Source organism: Galeopterus variegatus, unplaced genomic scaffold, assembly GCF_000696425.1.
Source record: "Galeopterus variegatus unplaced genomic scaffold, G_variegatus-3.0.2 Scaffold1064, whole genome shotgun sequence".
NCBI classification, from domain to species: domain Eukaryota; kingdom Metazoa; phylum Chordata; class Mammalia; order Dermoptera; family Cynocephalidae; genus Galeopterus; species Galeopterus variegatus.
Window position 1 is genome coordinate 39,168 of NW_007727175.1, and position 11,966 is coordinate 51,133.

An 11,966-nucleotide genomic window follows, 5' to 3' on the forward strand; every position below is an offset into this window, starting at 1 on the left:
CTTGAAATTTGTTGATGGCACAGTGGTTAAAAAACATCCAATCCAAACCAGACTATCTGTGTTTTTACCTAGCTTCATCACTTACTAGCTATTGTGGCCTTCAGCAAGTAAGGTAACTTGTCTGTGTGCCAATTTCCTCATTTGCAAAACAGAGTTAATAGTTACATGTTTGTGAGGATTAAATCAGTTAATTTATGTAAAGTGATTTGCGCAATGCCTGGTACAAAGTAAATGTCCAATAAGTATTAGCTATTAGTGACATTAGTCATGAAGGGAAGAAACCAGTGTTGGCTTAAAATCCTGTGCATGGTAGAAATAGGGTCTATACCACTGATGGGTCTGAAATTTGTAACCTTGTGTCATTTGGCTTTACAGCACGCTTTTACACAAGAATATTTCCAAAATGGAAATAATTAGGTGGGAATTGTTTCCACCACTAAATTTGCCAACCTACCTGCATCTGTACCCACACTTTGTCTTCCCTCTGGCTACACAAGATAATTACTCATGCTCCTATTTAAGGCCAACCTTTCCACTTATGATCAAGAACACATCCCTTTCCTTCTCAAGAACTTCCCTCTTGTAACATATTTTCTACCTTCCAGCGTATATCTCTCTGTCTTTGTGTGTGTCTCTCTTTTCCCTGGATTATCCTCATCAGCACTCATATATACTCTAGTTTACACCATCTCAAAAACCATCTCCCTCTCCCCATATGTGGGTATGTGCATTTGTACAAGCATGTGTGTGTGTGTGTGTGTGTGTGTGTGTGTGTGTGTGTGTGTTTAAAATATCTCTGGGAAGAATTCGCAAGGAACTGATAACACAGGTTTTCCCTGAGAGGGAACTAAGCGGTTGGGGAAATTTTACAACATGAGTATATTACCTATTCGCATAAAAATAAAATTGAAATAAAATATCCTCCTTGGACTTGTGTCCAGAACTAGTTACTGTATTATTTCTCTGTTTCCATCAAAAGCAGAATGTTCCCCAAAAGTTTAATGACAATGTATTCACTCTGTTTCATCCCCTCACATTCTTTTCTCAATCCATTTCAATCAGAGTTCTGACCCACAACTCCACTGAAAATGCTGCCATCCTATTCAAAGCCACTCTTATATCTTGCCTGGACTATGACAGCAACCTACTAATTAATTTATTTGATTCTGTTCTTGTCTGCTCTTCACCTTTCTCTACCCATCAGTCAGAGTGATCTCTTAGAGACATAAAACAGCCCATATCACATTCTTATTTTATACCCCTGAATGGCTTTTTGTTACGTATAGAATACTGCTCTCAGACAAAGTGAACTTAAACTCTTCCTCAAAGAGTTCTCAGAAAAATAAACACCTCACAATAATAAAATAAAATGTCACAAAACTTACAAAGAAACAGCAGAAGCAGAAATACAAAGGCTGACCAACATGTCTGGTGACCTCGCTGGCCCCAGGAACCAGCTCCACCCTCCTGACTGATGGCAGAAGCAGCCCCAGTGATTGCTGGTAGTGGTGCTCCCCACTGCTGCCCCAGACACCAGTGTTGTGTGCGTTGTATGTGACAGCCACTGCCACAGCAACTGCCATCACAAGGGTGGCTTGTTTCCACACCAGCAGCCACCTCTGCCTTATAGGCAGCTGCTGACCACTAGTCGACGTAGACAGAAGTACAGTCACCAGCAGAGCCCGGGGAAAGAGGTGGGCAAGTGAAGACCCATGACCCAGTAACCCAACCCACAAGGGGAATTATGCTGCCATATGAGGTAACACACCTGGGGGTGGGAGGTACATGCACAGCCCACAGGACTGCCTTGATCTGGGGAGAGACACACGAGGAACCCCCTGAGAATGCAGAAACTCAGGATACCCAAATACAGTAAGGAAGAAAATTCCCAGTCACCACCAACCCACACCTCAACTGGGGGAAGCAAGATCCCAGGAGGAGCCTCTGCCCATAGGAAAGAGAAAAGAGAAAACCCACCCAAGGTAACCCGTTAAAACTGAGGAGCACCGGTATATCCCAGTTCACCCATCAGAATCACAGGGAGCTATCCAGGATGCCAACAGGCCTTCCTGGGGTCACCTACCATAGCCAAAGTGTGATGTGGCACTCAGGCAATTCTCCCAAGAATTAAAGATCTTGCTCACATTCTGTATAAACCAACATTGTGTCACCAACCTCAGCAAGGAATTACTTTTTTTTTTTTTTTTAGTTTTTATTGAATTGAACTTGATTATATGTATTTTGGGGGTTCAACATTGAGATATGATGATCAAATCAATATTACTAACATATATATTGTTACAAATCATACTTGTTCTTTATGCCCCTTGTCCAATCTCACCCAATCCCCCTCTCTTTGCCCGCTCCCTCCTGTAATTACCCTAGACTTCTTCTCTCCTTCTGAAAGAATAATGGTTACTCTGTAGATTTGTTGCCTAGATGATCTGTCCAGTGTTGAGAGGTGTGATAGGTCCCCCAATATTGTCATAGAGCAGATGCTTCTTCTGTCACTCTAAAATGGGCTTGTGGAGAGAGACATCCTCTTCTTTTCTTGATCTCTGCTGGTGACTCTTCTTGTATCAATGCACTCCAGTGGCTGGCAGACCATCTGTGTAGTGGTTGTGGTGTCTAGCCACTTTTGCAGCAGCCATGGTTATTGTGGTGGCTGTGGTGGGCCACCCACATGGAGGCGATGTTTGTGGCGTGCTCCTTGGTGCTGGCGGTGTGCCTGGTTGTGAGGGGGTCTGGTCCCTGGCTCCATACCTTGGGTCCCCTGACAGACTCCAAGGTGCTGGTGTGGTGTGCCCAGATGAGGGGAGGGGGTTCCAGTACTCAGATCCATGCCTCGGGTCTTGGGCAGACCCAAGGTGCTGGTGCAGTGTGCCTGGTTGAGGGAAGGGGGTCTGGCCCTTGGCTCCATCCCTTGGGTCGCTGAGCAAGCCCCAAGGTGCTGGTGCTTTGTGTCTGGTTGTGGGAGGGGGTTCCAGTCCCTGGCTCCATGCCTCACATCCCTGGGTGTACCTGAGGTGCTGTCAGTGTGTCTGAGCCAGAACTAATTTTTTCGTGTCCTTTGGATATTTCTAAAGTGGAGGAACTTCCTGTTAGGGGCTAGTACTTGAGCTCCGCGGTTTAGCTAAATTGCTGCTTTGCTGCTGCTTCCCAAGGGAAGGCTTTTTGTGCAGCATAGGTTATAATGGTTGACTTTATAAGTACTTCTGGCTCTCCAGCAACTCAGTGAACTTGGGTTGTGCAGTAACTAATCTGGGCCTGAGTCTTTTCATCAAACTGCACCCCATGCAATTCTATATTCCTGACCAGTCTCCTCTGAGTGGTTCTGCACTGATTGGGATATAAATCAGCTGTCCTTGCTGTGCCCAAGTGGTCCCCCAGTGGGCCTGTCTCTCCCACTGCCTGTGCTGCAAACACTTCCTGTGGGATGGGCCATGCACCAATCACTTGTGATGACTCACCAGCCTCTGAGTGGCTCCATTTTTTCAGTTGTTGTGCCTCCTCACTCCTATGTGGGTCCACGGGAACCCTATTAATGGTCTTGCTGGCCTGAGGGCCACCAAGACCCTTTTCTCTCCTGCTACCTCCAAGCATCTCTATCTGAAGGGCACAGTTGTGCCTTTTGTCAGTTCCTGCTCCATGTGCTCAGCAGTTCTAGCCTTAAAGCAGCCGTGGCACGAAATGGTCAGAACAGTTTTTTTCTTTCTCTCATCGTGGTTTCTCCTGCTTTCATGCACTCTGTAGGTCTCTCCTCTTTCCCTAAGCTCTAGCGGCCCCAGCTTGACTGTTGTTGCTTTTTTATATAGTTGCAAATTGGTTGATTTCTGGGAGAGCACGATGCTAGGGACCATCTATTCCACCATCTTGACTGGAACTCCTTCAGCAAGGAATTACTAATTGCTCCAGTGACTAGGCCAAGGAGGCACTCACATGCAGCTCCAACACTGAACTGAGCCAAAGTACCCCCACAGAGGCTACACTACTGCATCTACCTGGAACCAAAGCTAAAACACTCCACTTAATGGTAAATATAAAACACATCTACAAAAGGAAGTCTATCTCCTGAAAGCCCACTTCAGAGTAATAGAAGAAGCAATTGCTCTACCAGATGACTAGATAACAAGGTAGAGATACTAGAAATGCAAAGCAATAGGAAAATATGATACCACTGAAGAAATATAATAATTCTCAAGTATCAGACCACATAGAGCAGGAAGCCCTTGAAATGACTGAAAAGGAATTCCTAGCAACAATCATAAGGAAACTCAATGAGATACAAAAAGACTCAGTTAGAAGACACAATAAAATGAGGAAAAGTATCCAGGATCTGTAAGAGGAAATGTACAAAGAGAGTAATGCCTTAAAAAAGAAGGTAGCAGAACTCATGGAACTGAAGCATTCATTCAATGAAATAAAAGACACAACTGAGAGCTTAAGTAGCAGGCTAGAGCAAGCAGAAGAAAGAACTTCTGATCTTGAAGACGGTCTTTTCAAATAACCCAGGTAGACCAAAAAAAAAAAAAAAAAAAAAAAAAAAAAAAAAAAAAAAAAAAAAAAAAAAAAAAAAAAAAAAAAAAAAAAAAAAAAAAAAAAAAAAAAAAAAAAAAAAGAATAAAAGAGAGAAGAACAAAAAGAAAGTGTAGAAAATCTAAGAGAGCTAGCAGACAACCTGATGCACACAAATATCTGAATCATGGATGTTCCAGAAAGGGAGGAAAAGGAAAAGGCATTGAAATAATAGCAGGAAACTTCCCAGGTATAGAGAATGACATGGACCTTCAGAGTCATGAAGCTTAAAGATCCCCAAATGTATTGAGTCAAGAAAGGTCCTCTCTGAGACACATTATAGTCAAACTGGCAAAGACAAAGAGATAATTCTAAAAACAGCAAGGGAAAGGCATAGCATCACCTATAAGGGAGTCCCCATTAAACAAACAGCAGACTTTGCAACAGAAACCCTAAAGGTCAGAAGAGAATGAGATAATATTTTCAAAATACTAAAAGAAAAAATTTCCAGCCAAGAATACTATATCCAGCAAGGCTAACCTTTAGAAATGAGGGAGAAATAGTGTATTTCCCAGACAAACAAAAACTGCAGTTCGCCACTGCGTGACCAGCTCTACAAGAAATCCTCAAGAAAGTACTGCATCTGGAATCTGAAAAAACAATAATCACTAACATGTATACACAAGAAAGAAAGAAAAAAAATATGGGTAGAACAAAGACACAAATGAGAAAGAGAAAGAAACTTTATCTAGCCACCTCAAGAAAACCAACAGACATGGAAGATAAACAATAAAAGAGGAAGAAGGAAACAAAAATTATTTAAAACATACAAACAAAAATTGATAAAAGGCCAGGAGTAAGTTAGTACCTTTCAATACTAACCCTAAATGGAAATGGATTAAATTCTCCACTCAGAAGACAGACTGATTGATTGGATTAAAAAGCTAGACCCAACTATAGGCTGTTTTCAAGAGAGTCACTTCACCTGTAAAGACACACAAAGACTAATAGTGAAGGGATGGAAAAAGACATACCATGCAAATGGAAAGATACAACAATCACAATAACACGTTGAACTTTCAAAGGAGAAAACACAACTGAGGTTACCAGAGGTGGGAAAAAGGAGGAGTAAGGGAAAAATTTGTAAAGGGTAACAAAAAATGATTACATTATGTAATGTTGAATATACTAATTATCCTTATTTGAGCATCACATATTATGCACAGGTATTCATATTCTAGTCTCTACCCCACAGATATATACAATCAATTATGTTTCAATAAAAAAAATTTTTAAAAAAGAAAAATACTTCATAAAAGGCTGGAAGAACAACTAAATCTCCAGGCCAGTGGATTTACATCAACATCTGTATTTCCACTGAATGACATGACAAAGGATACCTTGTGTCAGATTAAGAGACCACAGATTTCTTATACAGGATTACTTTTAAAAGTGATCTAAAATAATCTAATTTCCACAATGGGAAAATATCACAAATATTTGGCTAGAAGGAACCTCAGAACACCATCTATATTGCCCAAGAGTTTTTGGTCTGGTTTACCTATAAAACCAGTCAGAACCCACTGGAGCATCATCAACCATGTGATATATATGTATGTTACAGTAAACATTCAACAACATGCTGATATCCAGAATTAACATGAAGATTTGGCTGATAGTCAATTTCAAAGGAAATCTTGGTTCTAATTCAATGTTGATGAAAAGGAAAGAAAATACTTCCTCTCTCCTCACTCCCTCTCTCTTTTCTCCCTTTCTGAATGTGAAAAGTTTAACTTACTAAATCAATTACAGAGAATTGATTAGAGTCATGAATTAAAAATACATTTGCAATTCAATAAAAGATTGGTAGGAGAGTTAAGTTTAATTTAAATATTGATGAACATTTGCTGGAACACATACATACATATCACCTCTAAGGCAAATAATGAGTTATAGCCTTTTCTCACAGGTATTACTGTGTAACTGTTTAACCATTTAAAAGTTGCATTTGAACACTTTTGCCTGAACAAAAACCCTAAGTTAGAGCCATTGTATGCTGTATTATGCACTTGATAGTTCCTTATAAAGCACTGAAAAATATCTTAAAGTACCCACTTTATAGACAAAGTGGGGAAAGAAAGCCTGAGAAAGGAATGATAGATTATCCTTGAACTCCCAAAGAACTAGCAAATAAGCCAGGGATGTAGGTCAGGGTATTTAAATACAGAACCAACATGTTTGACATCTTTTTTCTGTTTTTCTAGTGTCAAATGGAAACTGCTATCTGCTATATTACTCGTACCTGCCTGGTTGTCTTGGATGTGAGTAACTTTATTTCTGATTCATACAGTGGTCTGTTAGCCAGAGTTATATGATCTGAGCCAATGGAACATTAACAGCAATCCAAACACTAAAGTATTTGGTTCAGTGCTGTGGTTTTACTTGAAAGAAATAAACCTCACAAAAGTGCCATGAAAAACAAGAGTTCAGTCTCTTAACTCAGAGGCAATCAATCTTAAAAACCTTGGAAACAGACATTGGAAATCTTGATAAACATCCACTTTAGTCCTGCAAATTTGGAATCCATGTTGCTCTGCTTCTCTCTCATCTCTTGCACTTTAGCCATCATTCTCTGGAACTCATCAGGGTAGATTCTGACATCCTTAATTTTCATTGTTGGCACCTAAAAAGAAAAGAGAGTATACTTGGGCTCGTTAGAAATTTCACATACTATCAATTCTCTATTATGGGCACTGATGGAAGAGAAAAGAGGCATGATTAATCTAAATCAGTACACTAAATTCTACAAATGTACTTATATTATAGCACTAAGCAAAGTATGCCTCATATTACAGTTACTACATACATTCTCATCTTCCTCACTAATTTGAAAGCTTTTGGAAAATTAGAAATAGTCTCCCTCTATTTTTCCTCTGATTCCCAGGACAACACCTTACACATAGTAGACCTGCAATAAATGTTTGCCAAATTCAGCATATATTTTTGAGTAAATTTTACACTTTAAGAACTGTGAGGGTACTGCAAAGATGTATAAGTCACAATTTCTACCCCTAAAGAATTGAAAATATTCTACCGGGAGAATAAAATATGCTTACAAAGAACTATAATTCAGTGCAGAAAATCTACAAAACATTTAGATGTGACTTTGACACTCAGGGAAGTATATTAATTTAGTAACACATCCTCATGCACACACCTCATTCTGTTGAGATTTGAGCTCTGACCCTTGCTGGCCCAGCTCCTTCCTGTTGAAGTGATTATAAGCGGTGTTAGTGAGGAGGCTTTATTTCCTGGGTAATCTACAATGTGGCTAATTTTCAGAAACAATCCAAAGTAGACTATAGTTTCATTTTATTGGCCTACTTGAATTAGGAGTATGTTGGACTAGGTGCTTTATAAAATGAAGCACCATTCTAGGGCTCTACAGTTTAAAGCAGAATAATGTGTATAACAGCAATGTTGTAATTATTTCCACAGATAGTGACTAAACCAGCTTTAATAATTTGGATCTGCATTGTTTGAGTATGCCTATAAGATGCATTATCACCATAACAGATCTTTCAAAAGTCTCATTCATTCAGAATCTCATGGTATAGGCACAATAAAAATTTCATTCAATCAGTTAATACACATAAGAGAAGTAATAAAAATAAAACTCTAATGGAATAACCCAACACATCACATTATTAATTACTCTAAACCAAAGGTTTACATCATGTCACCACTGTGAATAAGCCTGGGTTCTGGAAAGCAAAGAACTATAGACTCTAGGTCCCTCAAGCTGAAACTTGGGAAATATGAATAAGGACTTCCAACTTGTTTTTACCTGCTGTAAAGGTGTTTGAGGAATGAGTTCATCTGTCAAAGATTGCTCATGGAGTTAACAGAACAGGAGAGAATGTTATATATTTAGACATAAAAAAGATGACTATCTATGAAAAGCAGTATGTAATAAATGGTAAAGGGGTGACACATATAATAAATTTTATTGGGATTCAGAAGAGGACCCAATCACATTTGGAATGAACCAGATATCAGTTTTGATTCTGTGATAATGAAGAAATTGCCTGTCACCTGTTCAGCTCAGAACCTAGTCACCTCTTTTGTGGATGGCATGTAGCGTTTCCCAAATATTTACTAAACCAATTTGTGTAAAGGCTAACAAGCCAACATGACACATTTGCAGTTTTTGCTTTCTTCCATAAAAAATTAGAAAAAAATCTGGTACCTCTTCTAATATACCAAAATTGTTATCTGCACTAAATAATGAGATGTGAGAAGCATTGTTGCCTATGTAGAAGCTTTAAATTCAAGTCAAATATTGGTCAGTTTATATATCTAAGTATTACTCTATATGAGACCAACAAGATAAAGTGCTAAGTAGACCCAGAGATATCTGTACATGGCTCCTCTTTCAATGGGGTTGGATATTGACTCATCTTAGTTGAATTTCTACTTCATTCTTCTACCTCACATAATGGAAAAGGTCATTCCAAGGTCACAAGAGCTAAAGTAAAGACTATGTATCTTTGGTATTATGAAAAAAATGCCCTACTCCAGTGGTTCTTTAGTCTTATGATTTCTGTACGATCTTAAATATTTTTAGGAACTCAAAGAGCATTTGTTTACATGGGTTATACATATATCAGTATTTATGATATTAAAAGTTAAAGCCGATAAAACTTCTTGAAAAATTACAATAATACATACATTACATGTTAGCATTAGAATAATGACATCATCAAACATCATGTATCTTTAAAAAAATTACACTGGTCTCATGAAATAATGAAGAGTGAAAAAAGTATGTAATGTTTTGGTATTATTATGAAAATAGTTTTGATTTCATAGGTCCCCTGAAAATGTCTCGAGACTCCAAGGTATTCACAAATCATGCTTTGAGAACCACCGGTCTAAGTGATATTCCATATCTTCCTGGTTTCTCTTTTTGTCTTAAATTTCCAGTACACAGATATCATCTGTATGTAAAGTTCATGCAAAATACCAACATACATAGTTATCTCATAAGTGAAAAACTGTGGGACTATTTTATATTCTGCCTTGACTTAAGCAGCTCTGAGTGTGAGCAGGCAGGTTCAGCAGATATTTTGTTCATTAAGAAAAAATCAAAATAAAGTTATAGCTTCATAATTTATCATAGGCTTCTCTGCCTACTTCCTAAAATGTTATAACCTCATCAGCATGATTAAAAGATACAATGGTAATAAAATGTACCTCAGAAAGAGTGGTCATAAGTCTTTGGATAAATTGATATCAAATGGTTATCTTTCCAGAGAACTAGAAGTACCTAGCAACTGAGTTTCCAGCTGGGAAATCCCAAGTGCCAATGACTTGACCTTTAAGATTTAGAGAAATTGTAAAATATTTAGTTAAGGAAAAACTACCTGCTGCCCAAAATGCTATGAAAAATGTGTGGCAGCATTCTCTCTACCTTGCACTTGATATTTTCCAGAAAGCTGGCTTCCCCTTTTTTGAAGGATGGATGTTGGAATTCCATAGCTAATTTCTTCTTCTGGCCAAACATTCCATTCTCCAATGCACTCAACTTTCAGAAACCATTTAATGAAAATACAAAAACAAAACAACACAACAACAAAAACAAAGGTAATAAAATAGATCCTTACAGGAGAGCTGAAAATAATCAGAATAAATAAGCAATACTGCAAAATATTTGACTGCTACAAAGTACTAAATTGGTGCATAGTAATAGTCAGCTTAGCTTTGAACTTGGGAAATGAGATCTCAGTACTTATTTTACTTTGTTTTTATAGAACTTACAAATGACTTAGGTAATAGTGAGAAATCAGGAACAACTGAAATCTAGTTATAATCCTGAAGCCTTATTTCAACCAATAGCTTCAAATTCCTTCATTACCCACTCTATCTTTTTTTTTTAGTAAAATCAGAATTACATTTTAATTATTCTTTTACAGATGGCTTTAAAAGACATTTTTAAAAAGAAATACACTATGTAGTAAGCACTTCCTCTGTGTCAGCAATGATGGTTCCTAAGATTTTCATCATTGAAATCTATTGAGACAATTTAATAAAACTAATGAATCTAGGAAACAAGACCAAACATTTTAGAAATTTAAGTTCCATTTCCAACTGAGTGAATAGGGTATCTATTTTAGCTCTTTACTACACCTCAAATTAAGAAACTGCTTTCTAAAAATGAAAAGACAATTTGCAGAAAATAAGCTGAAAGTGATAAACAAGATTTTGAGATGATAATTCTTAAACTATCTGAATTCCAAAAGACATTATTTAAAAATAAGATAACATATAACTAGAAACATTTACTATGCACATATGTTTTATAATATTATCAGGCAAATCCACAATGAGGACTCTGTCCTCTGATAAACAGTGTTTAAAGAGGGCAAATAAACAGGATACATGGATACTCAAAGGTCTTAAAAAATGATATTTAAAAAAGTTAAAGAAAACCCTTTCACAATTCACTATTTGCCTTTTCATTGTATTTTTCTTTCTTATGGACCAACTACTTGACATGACAGATGGCTGCGACAATTGTTAATTGGATTTTTGAATGCCCACTATATCTTATCCAAGGATTATTTTGTGGGATCAAAATTAAATGATATGAATTTTATCTCCTTTTAGTGTTATGCTCACCTTTCAGAAAAGACTCAAAGGAAGTCAGTGTAAGAAAGGAGGAGAAGCAAAGGACTTGGAGAAATGACAAACTATTTCATCAGCACCTGAATAATCAAAAAATGGAGATATTGTGCATGTGTGAGTATGCATTTTTAATGTATAAGAAAAAAGTCTATGTAATTACATAACTAACTGCATAACACAACTATGTGACTACATGTTTCCAAAGGAGGAAAAATAGAAACCAGTGAAGTATACTTTCAAAAAGTGCGGAATTACCAGTTTTGGGGTAGGGTCTAGTAAGGTACTTCAAATTATTTGTTGAAACTAGCTATAGCTTACCCATCCTATTCTTTTAAGCTTATGTAGGAATCTGGAATTATGAACACTTTCAGAGATTCATAGTTCACAGGAACTAAACAAGGAAAGGAGAAAAGTATTTGTACCTGTTAGCCAGAGTATGCTGTTTCAAAACATTACTGTTTCCTCATATGTTAAGAGGTCTAACTTTCCCTTTGTGTCTCCCCTCAGGAATAAAGTGGTTTCCAAAGACATCTAGGAACATATACTATTCCAGTTTATGAGTTTTTGTTTTGTTTTGTTTTTTTAATCCCCTGATGAGGATCACATCCTTACACCACCACAGTCTTAGCAGCAATATTTGGCATAATAAGTCCCCTTTTTTGGGCTTGAAATACTGCTTTGCTGGGTAGAAAAAGGAAACTTTTTATCCTATATAAAATATAAGTCTGAATGATGGCTAAGATTTATGCTTTTAAATTATTTGT

General features: G+C 37.5%; 1 protein-coding gene across 1 annotated transcript in view; it reads right to left on the reverse strand.

The window, feature by feature from the left end:
* LOC103591973 (heat shock factor protein 3-like) overlaps positions 1-10,081 on the reverse strand; it is a gene marked incomplete at its 3' end in the record, with an annotated part of 32,022 nt that extends 21,941 nt beyond the window's left edge. Inside the window, 2 exon segments of the mRNA XM_008574549.1 lie at positions 7,052-7,198; positions 9,989-10,081. Of these exon segments, the coding sequence (XP_008572771.1) occupies positions 7,052-7,198; positions 9,989-10,081 (240 nt within the window).
* Between the last annotated feature and the right edge of the window lie 1,885 nt (positions 10,082-11,966).